The sequence below is a fragment of the Chroicocephalus ridibundus genome, chromosome 2, assembly GCF_963924245.1.
Source record: "Chroicocephalus ridibundus chromosome 2, bChrRid1.1, whole genome shotgun sequence".
Taxonomy (NCBI): Eukaryota; Metazoa; Chordata; class Aves; order Charadriiformes; family Laridae; genus Chroicocephalus; species Chroicocephalus ridibundus.
Genome location: NC_086285.1, coordinates 26,029,914 through 26,051,550, shown reverse-complemented (window position 1 = coordinate 26,051,550; position 21,637 = coordinate 26,029,914). Strand labels below are relative to the sequence as shown.

The following is a 21,637-nucleotide window of genomic DNA, read 5'->3' as shown; positions in this document are numbered from 1 at the left end:
TTACCACAGGATTCACAAAATAACGCATATACAAAATTGGCCATGAGAACTGAAAAGTGATTTTTATGTTTCTTTAGAAAATTTTCACAGCGGACAATAAAACCTTTTGCAAAAAGAGACATCCAATACTAAACTACTCCAATTGCAATGGCTGAAAGTATTTAAAGGCGAGAACCAAGACTTTTTTATGACCTCACTGTAAACTGTTACAAAAATGTAATTACAAAATTCTGGATTCATTCTTGAGCATGTATTAGCCAGCAGTAGAAGCAAAACCAGTTCATTTTAGCTTGGCCAGTTTCCTATGGGTCACTAGTGATCCATAGATGATCACAACCTGAGTAAGACTAATTAGGAGGACTACAACTAGGAAGGGAGGGAAAAAGAATGTAAACCAAAAATCCCCAGTCATGAAACCCCCTTTTAGGTCATCCTGAACTTTATGGGTCTTTAATAGTTGTAGAACATTCTGAATATGAAGCACTACTCTTACATATTGCCTCATCACGCCTGCCCTAGTTCCTAATCTGAAAACCATTCAATTCAAAGGAACGTATTCCCTGGTAATTTATAACCCAAACGAACTGACTACAATCAGATTTAAATAGAGTACATCTTAGTGGAGATACACCATTACCAAATTTGAATATAATCCGCAGCACGGTACCCCACTCCTCAGTGTATAAATTTCCTGTATCAGAAAACATCATCAACAGAGAGACAACCTAAGCATCTAATTAGGTTTCTATTCTTTGTTAATACAGCCGTATAAATGTCTAATCTGAAATGAAATACTTTGTAAATTTGCAAAGACCATTCTTCAATACAGGTAATTTCCATGTCAGTAAATCTATTATGTATTGGTATTTACAGAGAAAGGAAGGCATCATGCCAGAGGTTGTCTTATGCATCAAAGAAAATGGGCAAGATATCCTGGCAAACTTTTGGCCAGACGGTGAATGGCAAGATGGCTGTCTTCAGTCAGAACCATATGCTTCTGAGTATCTATTATCTTCTCTCATGTCATTGACGTTACTATTGAACAGACCATTTCCAAACATTTATTTATCATCATTCTCTAATTTTAATACATTTTTCAAGGGATGCTAGATTATCTGAAGTGACTGGGCTAATTTTTACTACATTTTGTTTATCCACCCTTTTTTAAAAATCCCCCATCTAACTGTACATTACAGAATCTCTCTTCTCTAGTCAAAGCCCTTGGTTGCTCTTTGCTTTCATGCTTCTACTGTAGGAATGCCTTACCCACATTCACCACCTACGCCTTTTCTCACTGAGGCATCCTCTCTGTTTCTCCATACTGCTTATGCTTCCATATTTCTGTAACTTTCCTTCCTTTGTTCTTCTCAAGAATCCTACCCAGTGCCTCCTTCATACTCTGTTTCTGTTCCTTGCCTATCAACTGGAGTCACTTATAGAAATTAAATACGGAGCCATAAACTTTATCACCTACTTGAGTAAACAGTTAAGCTAGTCTAAAACTATTACCAAATGGATTTGTCTTGTGAAAAACAAAAGACGAGTTACTAATCCAACTGTAGTCAATTAGCAGGTATTCTTCATCACAGAACTTGGAACTTTTCTTTTCTAAGAAGCTTTGTATAATAGCTTTTACTACTCATGTGACTCAAGGACAATTTTCCTGTGCCATAAGTTAATTTCTTTTGTTTTCCTGGCATTAGCACATTCTTGCAAAGCAGTCTGGCCCGATGCATCATTTCAAGACTTCTAGAGAAGGTGATCTCAGGAATTATTTACCCTGGAAGCGGCTTTTGCTTTCTTCCATTCTTAATTGCAGAAAGTCACAAAAAGAAGCAATCCTAAAACAAAGAGTTTCATTGATCCGATTTATTTCCTGGGCTGTGTCTCCCACATTATTTTTACTTCTGTATGGAAAAGGACACTATGGATGTCAAGACCGAAAGATATCAGGGTGCAACAGAATAAAGTCAAAAGCTGAAGGCAACTAGAAACTCAACATATTATTCTCTTTGTGAGACCAAGACAATTTAACATGAGATCATTTAACATGAAACAAGCTAAGACCCTGAGATTTTAACGAAGAGATATCAACCGGCATTTCTCTAACAAGTCTTGTAAATAAACTGTTCCTCTTACAGAGGACGGAAAACCTTATAGAAACTACAAGTAAATTCAGACAGAAGGTAAAATGGAGTGGATAAGGACAGTACAAAACAATGACAGTTCTTCCAATTAGTTTCTGTAACTCGAGGTACTACAGGGGGATGGAGAAACCCACCCTTTGGAAGACACAGGAAAAAAAAGGGAAAGGGATGACTGCAAAAAAATTTTTTGCATTCTCTAAATAGACTTTTGCCTTCTCTGAAAAGGTACTTCTCTAACTTCAGATGGGAAATAAGCTCCTAGAGGAGTAACTCCATTTCACTTTCTGTTATTCATATTGAGTAAGAGAACTCTCTGTTATTTGTATTTGGCCATGCTAATTCCACTGGGAACTAAAAAAAAACATACTAGAAAAACTGCAGGGAGATAAACTTCTATCCACAAAACTACCACAAAAGAGCCCAGTCAGGATTTTTAGATAGACAGGCAGCACAGTCCATCATTCTGAGTCTACTTTGTGGCACAGAAAGAACAATTCAAAATACGAATTCCAGTAAAAGATGAAATAAGTCAGTGGGATCAAAATTTAGCTAGAAAATAATCCTCCATAGTGCCTCCAGTAATCTTGCCTTACTCTCCTGACACAGCAGCCTATAAAGATTTAACGTTGGGTGAAAAAGCAAACAGCTCAAAGAAGCTGTCTGTAATTCTCCATTGCAGGGATTAGCCTGAAACTGACTATTACATTGGCTGCCATTTCAACTAAGCAAGCCCTAATCCAATTACTGTAATACAGGCTCTGTCCAAATCATTGCACTTGTAAGACTAAAACCAGTAAATTATGAGATTCCTTGAAACTATTTCAGAATTTTTCCTCTTCGATTAATACTGCACAGACAGAGACTTTAGCAATCATCTTCCAATTCAAAAATACCAATTACATATTTAACATGAATAAGCAAGCCACATACAGCGTGTAACAAAGAAAAATGCTCTCACAATTGGGAGCAGCTTTTTTTTTGGTGGAAGTGAATACTGTTTTAGAAGTCTCTGAAACACGAGTAATTCAGTAGAGTCAAATTACAACTAAACACTAATCACCATGCTTATTCTTTTAAAGCTACTTTTAAAAAAAAAAACCAAACCCAAAAAACCCAACAAAAAGCCCAAACAAAACCAACAAAAAATACCCCAACAAACCAAAACCCCCATGCACCTCTACATTTATTTATTTAAATATAAGTTGCTTTGGGAATAAGGCAGACCTCAGAAAAATCACATCCAATCTTAAGAATGTATCTACTTGTGTAATCACTAGCAACTGTAGTGTGAATACTTTTTCCATTTTTAAAATCAGCTATGTCTTGTACTGTTAGCATTTAGACGCCAACATAGGCTACTAGGACCAACCTGATCTAATTAGACCTGCTTTGAGCACAGGATTGGACTAGATGACCTTGGAGGTCCCCTCCAACCTAAATTATTCTATGATTCTGTACTTTACCCTGTTTCTGCAACTGTAGCAGAGACGTTTATCCTGACTGAGAGCAAATACACCAGCAGAGTCCATCTGTAACGTGCAATCATGATGTATTTCAAAATGTATTTGGTTAAGAATGTTTCTTCATACAGTTAGCATATTTGTGTAGACTACAATATTGTTAACACAACAGTTTAAGTGATTCCCTCTAAACAGCTCTGTGCCCTGGCAGTCCTCTCTCCTTAGCTGTAAATAATCTGCTGCATTTCATAAAGTACACCTTTCTTTTTTCCTAGAAGGCAAAAAAGTCTCATTATCACCTATGAAAACAGTCAATCTGGTATTAAATACTTTTTAAAAAATTTATTACCTCTTCCAGAAAAAGCCATGAGTTGAACAGACAGTTTTATTGAGTTACTACAAACAGTTTTGAAGACCTAACATAAGCTTTCTGAGTATGAAAAGCTACATATTAAAGGCATGTATCTATTAAGCTCAAAATATCTAGTGTACTGCTATATTATAGGCTCAAAATTGTAAAATAAATGATCAATTACTTAAGAAGTTTTTATTTGCACATATGATGTGGCCTGTCTGCCCCTCTACCAGGGTAACTTCTTTTTTTCAACACAAATGCAAGAAATTTTTGAAAAGTTTCATTTCTTACTTCTCAGCTGCTGGAAATGAGATAATGGAGACAAAATAGTTACAAGTGGTTTATCCCAGCACAGGACTGACAAGTCAAAATGCAGATCATTCACCTCTACTACATCTCTCAGAAAAGACTGCATACACGTGCACAGAGCTGGGAATCTGTGTTAAACTGCTTGTTCAGAATGCCACTTGTCCTTTTAGAGGCATAATAAGGTATTCTGTAAATAACATGGACATCTCTTGTCCCTCACATCTGGAATTCACGTCCACTCAGAACTGAACTGGACTGCCAGTGTGTATCACACCGGGCATTTTACAACCTTCCCAGAGCATCAGGATTATATTAACAATCAGGATTATATTTCAGTAAGTAGTAAAAGTAGAGTATCTGTTTATCAGTCTCTTAAGCCATCCAGTTCTAAGTAGTGCTTTCTAAATTAATTTCTCCTCCACATTAACCAGAAAGGCTCGAATACGGATACAAGAAACATGTTCAGTTTTGCATTTTGTTGCAGCCATAGCTGCAATGATCAAAACTCCACTGCAATTTGTAAACTTTTAATAAAACAAAATGTATAAAATGAAGCAATAAACAAAACCAAATTTTGCCCATTTAGGGAGTACAGCAGTACCAACAAACTTTCCATAATCTATAGTACACTGACTACCACAAAAAACATGATGCCAGCAGGCAGGTAGAAAGCACCTTCTCTGGACATATTAAAGAGAGACAAAGGAGGCAAGGAAATAATATAAAAAATTTCATATAATTCCTTTATTCCCACTCTCAAAACGAATGGACTATTTTGCCCCCGCCAAAGTAACTGGTCGCCTGAGACAAACTTACCTCAATGGTGTAAGTCTGGTTGTGTTTGATAATTTCTCCACTATGCAAAGTCCTGATAATAGCAAAGTCAGCAGCAGCAGCTGCTCCCCTCCGGCTGCTGCACGTGGATGTTTCATCACCTCGAGATCGATCAGTATCAATCCCATCTTGTATTGATTCTTCATCTTTGATGTTTGCTGTTTTCTTCTTCTTTTTCTGCTTCTTTGATCCATTCTGACCATCAGTTTGCGCCTTCCGCTGCCTAAATTGGGCAAGCTGTACAGAAGACAAAATCTTGTTAAAGGTGAAAGTTTTCCTCTTTATTACTAATGACATCCTCTACAAAGGCTTACCAGCTGTTCTACATAAGCTTCAAACTAATCACTACTGAAAACATGTTAGAAGTTAATGCTGCATATCTAAGACACATTCAGATTATTCTTCCGTTTACACAGTTTGCTTTAAAAAAAAAATCTTAAATGTAAACCAACACTCTATTAATGAATTCCTTTTCGGCTTCATACTAGCAAGTTACTGTTCCATAGATTGATACCTAGAAATTAAAACATTCAAAGGTAAAGGTACAAGTTTAGTTATAAATGACAAATGCAATGAGATAACCTCTGATCTCATTTTGCAATTTTGTAGTAATAAATACCTCAAAATTAATTTACATACAGAAATGACTTTTAATTTTTATACCAGAAACAGATAAAAGCAAACCATTCTTCCACCAAGTATCATATAAAGTTTTCTAAAAAGTTTATGTTAGAACTCAAAAAGCAGATCAAGTTACTAAAAACATGATAAAGAAATAGCAAAACACGTAATGAGGGAATAGTCTAAAAACAGTGAGCAAACTACCAGATACACTACCTTGTAGCAAAACATGCTGATGAACAAAAAGTCACAGGTGAGCCAGGCACACAGTTGAAAAACCAATTAGTATGTAAGCTATTCAAATACTGTAAGACACTGCCTTTTGAAGAGCTTATCACTTTTAATCACTTTATAGTGGTTTACACAAGAAAATCCATTTTAAATATCTTTTTCTTAACAAGAACAGAATTTCTCTTCAAATAAGAAAAACAAGCACGGCAAGTTTTACCAATTAATTCAAAATTAAACAGATCCTACCACTAAAATCTGGGAATAAAAATGATTATTTTCCAATTGAAGAGTCCGACATTAATTAAATACTACAATATGTTTTAGAAATGTAGCTCCAAATTAAATACAAACCATGCAAATAAAGACACTAAAGCTTTAAATACTTGTTACATCAACTAATACCCAATAGCATGTATTTTTTATAAATCTGCTGCAATTTTAAGAAAAAGCTATAGAAAAAAATCGCATGTTTGCTCATGATATTCACCAATCGAGAAAGCCAGGCTTCCATCCAACCTCTTTGGCAACACCCAAACCAAGCAGGACACACGGACCCCTTTGCCCAGTCACTGCCGGGTCACAGTGCCAGCCACCACTTGAAGTGCTCCCTTGTTCTCATCTGGCCCCAAGAGAGCCGACAAGCCCCAGTCTAAATAAACACATCATTGACAGATCACTTCTGACTTCTGGTTAGTTTATTCTTTTGTCCCTTTACTTGTATTTCATTGTGGGTTTCTTCAGCCTCCTCTCCATCCTTAGGATGACCGAGGGCTTGGCATACGGCTCCTGCTCTGTTTACAGGAGGAGGACCTGAAGATTTGCCGAGCCAAATATGCTCACCTACGTATTTAATACTTATTTCCTCCCTCCTACATGTCTCTAATTAGTTCAACTTCATGGGTTTTTTTCCATTTTTTTAATAGGTAACTTTCCTTATTTCACCAAAAATCTATTAAAGCTTACAAACTCCTGAAATAAGTTTCTGAACAGGAAAATAAAGTCTTCTCGTAACTTAAAAGTTTAAGGAAAACAAAACAAAACATGGATTTAGTGTCTCAAAAATGGGAAGGGTGAAAGTTCCAGTTGTCTCCTTACGACATTACTACATTCTCCTAAAATTGTAAATTTACCTCAACAAAATAGTTTTACATTTATCCAGAAGACAAGCAGAATTTGTCCAAATGCCACAATGACATAAAGCAGATAACCTGATTTCAAGTGTAACTACTGAGAGATTTTGCTTTTTTGACTTTTTCTTTCTAAATAGCGAAAGACATGTAGTGCCACTGGTCAAGAACTCTCTTGCCCAACTTGATTGAAACCTTCTGTAATGGAAAGTTAAGTTGGCTTTTTTAAAGCAGCTTTACAGTCTTTATTTGTCTACAAAATTAGACATGTAGTTCAAGGACAAGTGAATTACTCTGTGTCTCTCCTCAAGTATTTTGCATATTTTAACTAAGGCATCTGGGTATGCCAGATTTCTCTCCCTTCAAAATCAAGTTGTCGACGTTCACTTCTTCAGGATTAACAGATTAAACTCAGTTAGAAACAGACTTTATTTTTTTCCCTTTAAACATTACTGAAGATGGGCACACATGCAAGTTAAATGCATATGCAAGTTAAACTGTTGTATTTTTGTATTACAAAAGTTCTCAACTGTCAATTTCTGTATGAGCATTTAATATTTTGTAAATAACTACACTATTAGTGACAGATGCACGCACAAATCATCACAAATCAAAAGCGCACAAAAAATACACTTTTTACTGCGCACGTTCACATATACACAAAACTGTCCAGCTACTAATGCAACATAGCTTCAAATTCACATTTTTAATCACATTTTAAAAACTTGAAATGAGAGAAGCAGCATAACAAAAAGCTACTGCTGAACGAATACACTCTGTGATGCTCACATCAAGAGAAGGGAATCTTAGATACCAAATTCCTTCAGAAAATGGGACTCAGGAACTAGAGGTGAGGATCTATCTACATTTCAATGACAAGCAGGAAAAAGTCCACCAGCAGTCATGGGAACTAAGGAAAATAAATTTTGTATAATTAGAACTTTAATTAAAACTGAAAAATACTTCCAGATTTTGTGTTCTAGAAAAATAGTTTTTCCAGCGTGAACAAAATGGGAAACAAACACGAGCTGATACAACTATACATTCCTTTACCCTGTCTTCCAGGAATACCAGCTTGATAATGCCAAAACTAAGTCTGTGGAGAACCTAGCACTGCTTCTGTCAGTTCTGAATCTGCAGGTTTGAAATAATTCCATGTCAAGTCTCTGTCGTGTTACAAAAGTTGCAAGCAAGAGCAAAAGAGGTAAACACTGGAGTTAGTCATGGAGGAAAAAGAATCATAGAACGGTTGGGTTGGAAGAGACCTTAAAGATCATCTAGTTCCAAACCACCTGCCACGGGCACGGACACCTCCCACCAGACCAGCTTGCTCAAAGCCCCATCCAGCCTGGCCTTGAATACTCCCAGGGATGGGGCATCCACAACTTCCCTGGGCAACCTGTTCCACTGCCTCACCACCCTCAGAGTAAAGAATTTCTTCCTAATATCTAATCAAAATTTCCCCTCTTTCAGTTTAAAACCATTACCCTCCTCAGCCTATTGCTACACTCCTTCATAAAGAGTCCCTCCTCATCTCTCCTACAGGCCCCCTTTAGGTACTGGAAGGCTACTACAAGATCTCCCCAGGGCCTTCTCTTCTCCAGGCTGAACAACCCCAACTGTCTTAGCCTTTCTGCATGAGGAGAGGTGTTCCAGCCCTCCGATCATCCTCGTAGCTCTCCTCTGGACCCGTTCCAACAGGTCCATAGAGCTGAAGGACACTCAGAAAAGAGAAGGAGTACCTTACTCTGGGAAGGCATCAGGAACAGAGTCAGCCATGATACAACCTTACTGTGTTTTAGCACATCTGAAAACCAACCTAGAGCAAGTAGTCTTTCACAGTCTGCCAGCACATTGTCTCAGCTTTTCCCGTCATGCTGGTAAGACAGGACCCCTATTAAGAATTCAATCAGTGTTTTCCAGTTGTGAGTAACAGCTGATTTTACTCCTTATCCTTGACTCTCAGCTTTTGAATCTAAAGCAACTAACAACTCACAATTTCCAGCTCATAGGTTTTTGAAGTCCTGCTTCTAAGAAAAAAACCAATCCTCTTGGAAACAAACATGTCCACTTTATAGCAATTTTTAAAAATTATATTACGGAGTCCATGTTTATTGTCTGAATTACTTCTATCAAATATCCAGTGTACAATTAAATTCTTAATTGTAATAAATAAATTGAAGTTTTAACCCGAACTCTGAGAATGAAATGATGTTTCTTTCCTTCTAATGCATAACAACCTACAATAAAATTGTCCAGGAAGAATTACATGTTTCTTTTCAGATTTCCAGAAGTGCCATATAAAACAGCTGCTCAGCTTTCCATTAGTTTGAAAAATGGGAAGCGGTTGTATTTTAGCGCTAAATTCTGTGGATGCGCAAGGCATGTTGCCTCTTATAAACAGAAAAACATTTATTGAAAGTCACAAGACTACAATAGAGCAGCGTGCAGATAAGTAATGGGTATACTTTTCAAAATAATTTCCCGCAGTAAAATAACAATTGAATAGCAGAACTTAGCTATTTAGAGAATATATTTATTTATCTAGTTCTAATTATAACCTCCTTCTACTTACGAATCCTGAAACAACATACTAGCACCAATCCCACATCACAGACTGCAGCAAAATTACAGACACCTGGTACAACATTACCTTAGCTTTCAAATGTTGATAGCCTCCAACTGGCAGAAGGTCAGAAAAGAGGAGAATGAACAGCTATTAGAAACTAAATAGTCTTGAGACAGAAGGGAACTAACTTGTAGAGTGGCAGGGATTACTTGTGTAAACCATGTCCATTATGATAGTTCATGTACTGCTCTAATTACAACAGCACCATTATTTATTTATCAGCTATCTTCAGCACATTCTGAACCTTGGCAATTGTGCCAGCAATCTAGATTGCTGGGATAAGCTGTTCATCAATTAATTTCAATTATGGTCTGACTGAGCTACTTCTAGAGTAGAAGTGAATGTTGAAATAAAATTTGGCTCCAATAGAATGCAAAACTTAATCTCCTCTTAAGCATTTAAAAAAATATATCAAATATCTGAACAAAAGATGCAATATTTAATCACTGTCCATATATCAGCACAAGAAAATACTGAAAATTTCCATGAAAATTAAAAAAGTTACATTTGTAAAGCATCAATAGCTATATTTTTATTTCGCATGCATAAAAGACTTCAAAACAGAAACACGTGAAGTTCCGTTTACAACTGGATGCTGTCTTAGGATTGCTTATTATTGCTTAACATTCTCAGACAATGTATTAGATAGGGATAGTCTCATTTTCAGAGGTATTACAGTAAACAGGAATTGAAATTGCTCAGTGCCTCTGAAGAAGGCTATTATGAAATAAGATAGACAATATTTGCTGTACTTATTGTTTAAAACACAACTTCTAATTGCTAAGACAAGAAGCTTATAGGTAGCGTATCCTGTACAGGAATTGTTGTGCAGTTATATTTCATGTACCTGTACACAAACATTATTAGCTTCAAATTTTAACTTACTAACGTCAAGTGCTTACGTCTCAAATTCAGCGCTGCATAGGCACCTCTTACAGAAAGAGCGGGGTTTGTTTGTCCCTCACAGTTCCTCTTAACCACATAATCTCTTTTTTAACTCACATTTAAAGAAGCAGCATAGAAGGGTAAATTGTGAATTTACAAGACTGACAACAAATGGAAACTCAGAGAAGCTGCTACAGCCAAGTAATTATTCTTTTTCATTTCCACACCGTACCATAAAGGCATGAATGGAGATCTACATTATGATCTTGCATTTCTCAACTGCTATCATTTCAAAAGATGTTCCAGATACTGATTAAACTTCTGTAAGTAGGACACATTCAGCTGAAGGGGACTTGCTCTCTGTCAGAAGTTCTCAAACCGTCTGGCATCCAGTGAGAAATTTTCTGTGCTGGACCAGGTTCATCTTTAGATCACTCAGTCAATGTAAGAAGACAAAGACGTCTGAATCTTCTTGCCTGTATCTCAGAGCGGTGGTTAATGGCTCAAAGTCAAATTGGCAGTCTTATAATATTCAGTATCTTTATAGATAATCTGGATGATGAAATTGAATGCATCTTAACCAAGTTCATAGATGACACCAAACTGGAGGAAAGCCAGTAACACCAGAAGGAAGAATGACCACAACATGCTGGAAGACTAAGCCAACAGCAATTGCATGAGATTCAACAAAGATAAAAATCAAGTCCTGCACCTGGGATGGAATTATCCCACATAGCAGTGACAGCTGGGGACTGACTGGCCTGGTGTGTAGCTCTGCTGAGACCTGAGACCAGGATCTGAGAGTCCTGGTGGATAGCAAGCTGAACATGAGTGAGAAGCATGCCCTGGCAGCAATGAAGAGAAACTATGAGAAACCTCTTTGAAATTACTCTCAGTGCCTACCATAGTAAATGACTAAGACATGAATCCAACTGTCAGTACACCAGTTTTGCGATTAACTATTTATTGCAAAACTGAATTGACCCTACGCAATCCTCTTTTGTAAAACAGAATTTGATAACAATAATACCATTTGTTATTTGAGAATCTGGTCTTACAATACAGTGGAAAAAGCCGGTGTGATGGGTTGACCCTGGCTGGACACCAGGTGCCCACCAAAGCCGCTCTATTGCTACCCTCCTCAGCTGGACAAAGGAAAAAATATAACGAAAGGCTTATGGGTCGAGATAAAGGCAGGGAGAGATCATTCAGCAATTACCATCACAGGCAAAACAGACTCGACTTGGGAAATCAGTTTAATTTATTACCAATCAAATCAGAGTCATGAGATGACTGAGATGACTCATGACAATGAGAAAAAAAAACCCAAACCTTAAAGCACCTTCCCCCCCACCCCTCCCTTCTTCCCAGGCTTAACTTCACTCCTGATTTCTCTACCTCCTCTTCCCCCAGAGCAGTGCAGGGGGACAGGGAATGGGGATTGTGGTCAGTTTATCACCCATTGTCTTTGCCGCTCCTTCCTCCTCAGGGTGAGGACTCTTCATACTCCTCCTCTCCTCCAGCAGGGGGTCCCTCCCACAGGAGACAGTTCTCCACAAACTTGTCCAACTTTAGTCCTTCCCATGGGCTACAGTTCTTCACAAACTGCTACGACATGGGTCCCTTCCATGGTCTGCAGTCCTTCAGGAACAGCCTACAGCCTACTCCAGAGTGGGTCCCCAACGGGGTCACAAGTCCCGCCAGCAAACCTGCTCCAGCGTGGGCTCCTCTCTTCACAGCGCCACAGGTCCTGCCAGGAGCCTGCTCCAGCAGGCTTCTCACAGGGTCACAGCCTTCTTTGGGCATCGACTGGTCTGGCATGGGCTGCAGGTGGATATCTGCTACACCATTAACCTCCACAGGCTGCAGTGTGACAGCCTGCCTCACCATGGTCTTCACCAGGGGCTGCAGGGGAATCTCTGCTCCAGCACCTGTAGCACCTCCTCCCCTCCTTCTTCACCAACCTTGGTGTCTGCAGAGTTGTTGCTCTCACATATTCTCACTCCTCTCTCCGTCTGCAGGTTGTTGCGCAGGTTTTTTTCCCCCCTTCTTAAATACACCATGGCAGAGGTGCTACCACCATCGCTGATGGGCTCAGCCTTGGTCAGCAACAGGTCTGTCTTGGAGCTCTGTCAGACACAGAGCAAGCTTCTAGCAGCTGCTCACAGAGGCCACCTCTGTAGCTTCCCTGCTACCAAAATCTTGCCACACAAACCCAATACACCCAGCGAGCCAAACAAACAACTCCTAGCTCCAGTGCTTCGATGTAAATTTTGCATTTAACAGCAGAAAGCATATCTTAAACTTTCAATCTAGCAGACTAAAATTCTCCACAGGAGCAGTGTCTGCAACTAAGCACACGGACAGTAGGCAAAAGCAAAATAGTATTCTTTGCCAGGTGTTGCTTGGGATTTGCCATCAACACAGAAGTCACAAAAGTCTGAGAAAGGGGCATTTATTTTGCACATAGAGTGAATGCTAGAGTCTGCTCTAAGCTGCATCTGAATGTATAACATGCATTGTGGCAAACTGTATTGTACAAGTTATAGCTAGGATATCTTCCAGAGTCAGACAGACTCTGCCTGCAAGTGCAAGATGACACTCAGGTGCATCATGAAACTCATGGGAGATCATAAACAGTCCTGTGATAGAAAGGCTCAGGCTTTTCCAATTGTAATGTGATAATCCTCATCACTGAATGATAATAAGGCATAATTTCTGAACAATTACTGGGAGTGAAAGTGAAACCAAAATATTTAGACTAATTCAGACTGACAACTTGTCTTAAAAATTGAAGGATTAAGATTCATCTGCCCTAGTAAGGATAAGTCACTACTCCCCTTGACCACAGGTAAGCAATAATTGCTACAAGGACAAAAAGCAGGGCCCTGGCATGGGGTTTATTTTGATCATCTATAAAGGACAGATATGTCTCATAAAGTCTTGACTTGGGTGTATTGCAAGCCAATAGAGACAAAGCAAAAAGGCCAACCTGAATTTGAAATTTTGACATCACTCAGAAGCTGGAGATATGCTGTGGTTTCGGTCTCAGGTTATCTATTCCACCTTCCCCTGGATAATTGAAGAAATACCTGCTGTAATCTCTCTCTCACCTGCAACACAGTTTTATGATTCTAATATGCAGTAACATTTTTATGTTCCATGGGCCTCCATGTTGAGGCCCTCAAAAGGCATAAGAAGGAGAGTCTGGGAGACTTCAACACTGAGATTTAGAGAATAAAGCCTTCCCTAGGATGTTTAAAACTCATTTGTTGTTAGGCCACCAAGTTTTGTAAAAGCTTGACAGGCTGCCCCCTAAAGAGGTGTTGAACAGGCTAACTGGTAACGTATTAGAGAAGAAAACGGCACCTTTTGTCCTATTCTCAAAAGGTCTAAGCACTGAGGGCTGTGTTGCCAAAGCACTAACTCCTGAAGCGTAGGCAAATTTGCAGCACTGCCTTCTAGGTTCCTAATGCCTATATTAAGAAAAGGATAACTGAGAGTAAGATGAATAAAAAAGTATCAAATACAGAGAATAAAAAGGCATCTTTTTAGTGAAATCTACCTATTCTATTCTATTATTCTGTTCTGCTAATCCACAAATAGGAGAGTATCACAACTCTTTACAAATCCTGAGATAAAAACCTATAAAAAGAGATAACTGAGCAAGCAACCTGCAAATATGCTCAACATATTATGTCACCTAGTTGAAAATCCAAACTGTAAGTAAAGAATTAATGTTCTTTAGAAGTTTCAATCTGCTTATCTGTTGAGGCAAATGGAGCTTTAGTTTATTTGCTCCACTCAACAGATGCTGAATTTACTAAATGGAAAACATTAGGCTGAATGAACAAGAAAGTAATCACCCAGGAATGAGGTATTTCCAATATACTCATTTTTATGTTGCACTCACAATCAGATTTTCTCAAGTAACATGAGCAAGAGCTTAGAATGTCTCCCCTTATGGAGACTTAAGTGGCTCATGAGTATTAGAGGATGCCAATAAAGCTACGAAAATTTCCAAAGAAGAAATGCTACAGTCTCTACCTAATTCAAGCTTGAGAGTCTTTCAGCTCCAGAGACAGCCATTCCTTTGCAATACTCTGAAGAAAACCAATGGGACCACCACAATTTACATTTATAGGTGAAGTACCAGGAAGGATAACACAGGACAGCGAGAGGAACAGCACATTGGGTAATTCTTTTTAGCAGCCTGTATCAAGTTAGAGTACTGTTGTCAGTGCTAATAACCAAGGGCACTGAACTTGAATGAACCCCTCCAGATGGCCCTGTGAGCTGGAAAGCCTCAGAATTAGTGTGGTTCTGATCTGGGCTGCTCTTCCATGTCCCAAGAATTTAAATAGGAACAGACCTAGGAACAGCTAAGTTCATTACAGCTGGGTTATTTTCTGGACATGGAATGGAAGTTAAGTGTATGAAAATACTCTCAAGTCAGGTTACAATGACAGACACAAGAACGCCAAGCACATTTCAATGCTGAACTGCTTCAGGAAAAGCAACGCCTCAAACCAACTCCTAAAAAAATTGCCCAAACGGTCTCTTAACTAACCTACTTCTACATACATGATTTATATACTGCTCCTATCTGCTTTTTAACTTTATTCTTCTCATACTGAATGCTGTATAACTGTCTCTGCTGATATAGAGGGTGAAAAAAGCATCTGACTCACGCTGGTACCATATTTCCCAAAAGCAAAGAGGAAATAAGTGGATTGGACCAAGCTGCCAGTGACAAAAATGAGAGGGCAATAGAAAGCTTGTTTCGTGCTGCTCTGTAGAAAAGCACAGATCATCTATGCTTGAAACCTGAAACATTATGAAGTCTTTGCCACATCAAGGCCCATTCAGCTGAGGTAAAACAGAGCCTCTTTTCCTCTGCATTAAGTGAGGGAGATCACCAGTCAGGTGCTGTCTCAAAAGGCACGGACTATCCTTTATTTTTGCCCAGAGTTTCAAAGGCTCAGTAATGATGGGAAGGCAAAAGAGTTGTGCACTGACAGAAATGCACTCCTGTTCCACTAGGTTTATGCATAACACCAACTTTAATTAATAACTGGATCCTGAAGCTTTCTTCAGCTAGGATGAAGAAAAACCCAACGGCACAAAGTCAGTCTCCAATGTCCTACAATCTTTTGGAACAACTTTTTGAAGGGGAGGTGGGGAAGGAGGAAGAATTATCACAGTGTTAACAAATGGATTAACGAATGTGTTTAAGAAAATCTTTCAGGCCTCAGCAAGGAAAAATGTTTCCCCCTCTCCCCCCTTAGCCTTTCTAAAATCATTCAGCTTGCCAAAGCCAAGAAATTCCAGGCAAGAGCTAAAATTTGGTCAAATAAATTTTAACACAGGAGACACAAATGTTTCATCTACTTTTTACCCTTATAAAAGAATGAGGGGGGAAAAAACGTTTTACTACTTAATTTGCTAAATTGATAATTTTTAACAAGTCATATGATTTTCTTCACTAACTTTTTGAACTAGAAAACTTCACTGCTTTGCCATGCCGTTCCTCACATCTCGAAGTGCTTTGAAAACAGGCATTCAGCAGATGGGTTTGTGTATTAATTCATTCTTGAAAATGAATCTTAATATGAAGATACTCTGAAAGAGATTTAGATACTCTGAAAGCATTAGTTGCTTTCTATACGGTTACGGTACTTCTCATTGGACTGTATGAACTTGTTATCTCACAGCCCTTTAGAAACAAAAATATTAATATTTATCCTCAGGCACTAACCAACCTCCAGTGTTGTTATAATCTTCAAGAGAGTCATAAAATTCAGTCATTGGGCTATAACATTGCAAAGGTTTTCTACATGCCACCATGTTTATGTCTACACGCAGATCCACTAGACTTCAGCACTTTAATAACATTTACTAACCACTAGCAAGTTACTCCCCAGCTGGAACGACTTCTCTGGGGTATTCTGATATCCACATAAGGCAATGGGTAACTTCAGCTCTGACATCCATGCAAGGACAGTAAGCTCACTAAAGTGCAGAACCCTAAACAAGATGTAAATTATTATTAACTAAAACAGTTGATGTTTTAGAAGTGTACATGAGAACCCACAATACGATTTTAGTATCGCTTTCCTACTGAACGAAAACACAGGGTGTGATATGTTTTGCTGCCACAACCAAAAGACAGACTCTAGGAAGTGAACAGACAATTTGATCTTTGGTGATTTAAATCAATATATAAAATGATTATATCTTAGCAGCACTTAGCAGCTGAACAGTAAGTGGTAGAGGCTACGACAGACAAGAGAATAAATAACATTTTTGAGCTCCAAAAGGTGACAGATACTGTGTTGGAACTTAAGAATAACTAATAAAACTAAGCCACTGGTGGCATGTAGTAGACTAAATTAGGTAGGCTACACATGACACCAACTGAATGGAAACTAGATTGCTGTGTATCCCCTACTGGTGTAGGGGATACAAAGCAATCAAAACAAAGCTTGTATTCAATAATTTCAGTCACATGAAGATAAAGGTAAAACAAACAAACAAAAAAAGGCATGGAACTTGCAAAAGGTACCACATCTTAAAGCCACCGGGACAGATTAAAGTAATGCCTACAAAATACACTTGGCAGAAAACTTACTAGACTGAAAGCCAAAATTAGTACAATATTTCATAAATAGGAACTCTGCAGCAAGCTTCAGCATTGCCATTTTTTGTAAGGCTGTACAATTACAAACTTGGTTAGGATTTTAAGGGTTTTTTCCCCACTCAACTCTTGATGAAATCAGCTTTGTGAAACAAGTTGTCTTCTGGAAGTAAAAGGCAGATACAGCCCTCCTGAACAGAAGGTAAATGAGAGATATTCCCCATGCTACTTAAGCATTAAAATGATGTACTAGCTTCCAATTTTATATCCGCTTTTTTCTTTCAATATTATGTTTGATTCAACAAATTTATAACGCTAGGCTTGAAGTTTACTGCAGTGGATTTCTATAAACCCAGTGCAGGCAAGTGAATTACAAGGAGGATCAATTTTACTCATTCTTACCTACAGAACCATACTTCATTAGTGGTTCACGATGAATTATTTAAACAAAGCATACAGGTGAATACCATACACCGCAAGACAGAAAGAAAGAAAGAATGGACATTCACAGATAACAAGCTTCAGCTGGGCTTCAAAATAAAACTTGTTTTATGGCATAGTAGCAGCTTTATGGTCAAATATAGGCATTAAATCATTAATCTGTTCAGAACCTGAATTTTTGGAAAGCAGCAGAGTCATCAGAGACGTGTCAATAAGTATGTTGCCTTCTGTATCACTAAACAAAATTTACTAACAATCTGAGCATTGCTTAGGTAGTTACTTCACTTTATTTCTTCTTAAAGCAACTGGTTGAGCACCTGTTCTTTAACAAGCATATAGTTATATCAGCTATTTAACTACATATAGTTAAATCAACAGCTGGAGACTCATTTAATTAATCCCTTGGAGTTCTTTCAGGATAACAATTTATTTTCAGAAAACAACTGCAATGCAGTAACAGAGTTAAGCATGAAGCACATTTATTTCACTATATTTAGGTCTTTAAAAAATATTCAAGTCAAAAGAAAAGTCTTCCAGAATAGCAATAGTCTAAAAAGCAATAAAACCATGTCATTAAGTACTACATGCACCCAAAAAGTTAATAAATCTCTGTCTTGTTCAGTAATTTTCTTTACATGCTGCCCTTCTTCCACAAAAAATAACCTTAGGAAAACATTCCTAAGGCCACAAGGCAGCGAAAAAGTGACTCTGTCTTTTGCCGCAGCCCAAAGTAAGGCTAAACTCCAATCTAAACTCCTGTAATAATAGATGGAAAGAGCAAAGTTTCCTTCTGGTAAAAGAAAAATGTCTTTTCATGTCTAGTATTTAGTAATTTTTCTCCTTATTAACCACACATAATTGCAATTTATCCCTGAGAGAGCTAGTTTGATGTAACAAAGCAGGAGCTATGTTTTGACTTTATGGGACCCCAAAAGTTACAATATGTTGGACAGTTAACTTCAGAGAGAAACAGTACGCTGACTTCACATAAATTAGCTAAATACACCACTACAAAAAAGTTCCTATAGATTATCTTCATATTCTTATTGCCATTCAATTCTCCTAGCCCCTCTGTAAGCTTCTAGCAGACTACCAAGAATAGATGGTAATAAAAGCTACGAATTCCCATCCTAGGAAACTGAGTTTAGTCCTCATTTTTGCTAGGATTCTGAGATGAGTTATGTAGTACAGGATTCTGAGCGAGTCATACAGTACACTGAAACGTCCAGAATGGGCAGAACAAGCCTGATCCTTCAAAGAGCAGCTCACAGGGTTTCTCTAAAATCCTTTTAAACACTGGGTTAGAGAAGTCCCAAATACTTTATTAAGTACCACTGAAACAACCAATTCTGACTTTGTGGTAGAACATTCTTCATTATCAGCAAGAGAAAGGCCTGATAGTGTCAAATTTGATTAATTTTTTCAGGAAAAATGTTAAAAGGTTGCTACTACCACAAAGTAACATTGATTGCTTAACAAGAAATTACTTCAGGACAAATATTCTAATTACTCAAAAGCTGGGCACAGAAACCTTTCGTATTATTAACAAAATAGTAAAATAGTTGGTCCCCAAAATCCCATACTATAACTTAGTAATTAAAATCAAAACCCGTATAGAGTACTTAACACACGATATTTAGACAATGCAATTTAAAATATCGTATAAATGTTTGCTCTACTTCAGAAACACACAAAAAGCATAATCTATGGCCATCTGTCCTTGCCAGTTAGAAGCCAACTATAAAAACACAGAAGTATGCAGAAGCAAGAGTTGCCAGTATCTCCACACAGTGCTTGTCAATCAAATTACTGGCAACCTGCAAATTTATATTTGTAACACAGACACTTTCTTCTGCTTAGTAATTCTATGCATTTAAAAGTTAAGGTTGACGTTTTATATTTTTACAAAGATTGGTCTTTTAACATTAAACTATAAAACCAGAAAATATAAAGCTTCAAGAAGGAAAGTAATGTTTCTCGTGTTTCTAATAATAGGATTCTAAATACAAATTGCTTGCACTAGAGTTGATTTTGAGTATTACCACATTGATTTATATTCTGTTTCAGATGCATTTATGTAACCATAAGCAGAACACTACTACGTTTACGTTTTCAACAGGGGAAAAATAACCAGAATAAATTTACTTTCAACAGTTTTATGGCACTCCTTACGTTAATTTGAGTGAGTTCCTAATAAAATACTTGAAAAGTATTTTCCCCACCCAGATATAGTGACATGGACATCATAGCTCAAATCAAAAAAGGTGTTCTTTCCCACCCTCAGTAGATGAAGACAATACCCAAAAATACAGACTTATTTTGGAGAACATGAAAAGATTTGACCGCATCAGCCCATTATCACCCAGGATAACAGCTATCATGCCATCAGACAATATAATTCTGTACCTCAAGTTATTCTTATCTTGTTTCAAGTAAAACCCAAGAATGTTACCTACCCAAGCTGACCACATTCGGAAAGCACAGTCCAGTTTAATTTACAGAACTCATGAAAAACAAAAATATTCCAAAACTGGGATTGCAAGTAGAAATCAATTTTGCCCTGATGTAGAGTATGCATGAATTATGGCACATTCTTTATATTTTTCCCCCCATAAGATTGGCCTTAATCAGCACCCAGACTGTACTGAGACACTGTCATTTGTAAAATTACCTTCTCATTCACTGTAAATTGGAAGGTGTGTAGAAAACAAGACAGGGTACTGCAGGAATATAAATGATGATCTTATGTTGAAGAAAGGAGAACACTGCATACAAAAACTCTGTGCATTTGCTATCTCTATCAATCTCCCTGCCAGTCATGAGCAAAGAGATCATCCAAACCAAAATTTTTATGATGTTCCTCAGCTATCTGTTCTTCAGTTGATAGTTGCATATCCTAGAAGAGAAGGACACCCAAAAAACAGGTCACAACTGTGAAATGCAGGATCCCTTCCTGACTTCAAGTTAGATCACAGACATCACCTATTTTTTTTCATCACTGAAGAATCCTGTAGAGTACTGTTACATCCCAGTAATTAAATGGAATTTTTTGGAATGGAATGGAAATTTGAAATTCCTCCTTTCTGCCACTGGGAAAGCATGTGAACTTTCCTCTAGCATCTTCTTTCCTGCTGCTATGGTTTCACGAGTTTTCTGCCAGCTTATTTCTTCAGACTGTCAAGGTGTCCTAGTTTCAGCTGGGAAAGGGTTAATTTTCTTTCTAGTGATTGCTGTGAAAGGCATGTCAATAATACCTATTAGGTTTAGTTGTTGCTAAGTGATATTCACACTATTCAAGAACTTTTTTCAGCTTCCCATAGAAGAATATACAGAAGGATGGAATGGCCAACGCAACATTCCATACCATAGACGTCATGCTGAGTATATAAATGGGGGTTAGCTGGGGGGCGGGAATCCGCAATCACTGCTTGGGAAGGTGCCAAGTCACCAGGTGGTGAAAGTGACCCACATCATTATTATTATTGTTATTTTTCCTTTCCTGTTATTGTTTTTATGAAACTGTCTTTATCTCAACCCACAACTGTTTTTTTTCCTCCCTTTCCCCTCTTTTTTTTTTTCCTCTCCTCCCCTCCCCCTTCTTGGGGTGGAGAGGGGGGGAAGGAGGAGGGGGTGAGTGAGCAGCTGCATGGTTCTAGCTGCTGGCTGGGGTTAAACCACGACACAAGGTCTCTCTGAAAAGAAGGCCTATACTTTAATTCATTAACCGCTCTGCCTAATTCGGTATCATCCATGAACTTGCAGGAGGTATGCTCCCTCCTATTCTCCAGGTCATTAATAAAAACATCAAACAGTACCAGCCACAGTTTCAACATCTGAGGAATACTACTGCCCACCAGCTGGACTTCGTATTGGTACTCTTGAGCGTAGCAGTCCAGATAATTCTCTGCCCACCTTGCAGTCCACCTATCCAAACCTCCTATCTCCAGCTTGGTTTACAAAT

General features: G+C 38.1%; 1 protein-coding gene across 5 annotated transcripts in view; it reads right to left on the bottom strand.

The window, feature by feature from the left end:
• AKAP9 (A-kinase anchoring protein 9) overlaps positions 1-21,637 on the bottom strand; it is a 121,505-nt gene that overhangs the window by 87,527 nt on the left and 12,341 nt on the right. For all 5 annotated transcript variants that reach the window (XM_063324811.1, XM_063324812.1, XM_063324814.1 and 2 more), the window contains exon 2: positions 5,088-5,342. In XM_063324811.1, the coding sequence (XP_063180881.1) occupies positions 5,088-5,342 (255 nt within the window). The remainder of the gene's footprint in view (positions 1-5,087; positions 5,343-21,637) is intronic.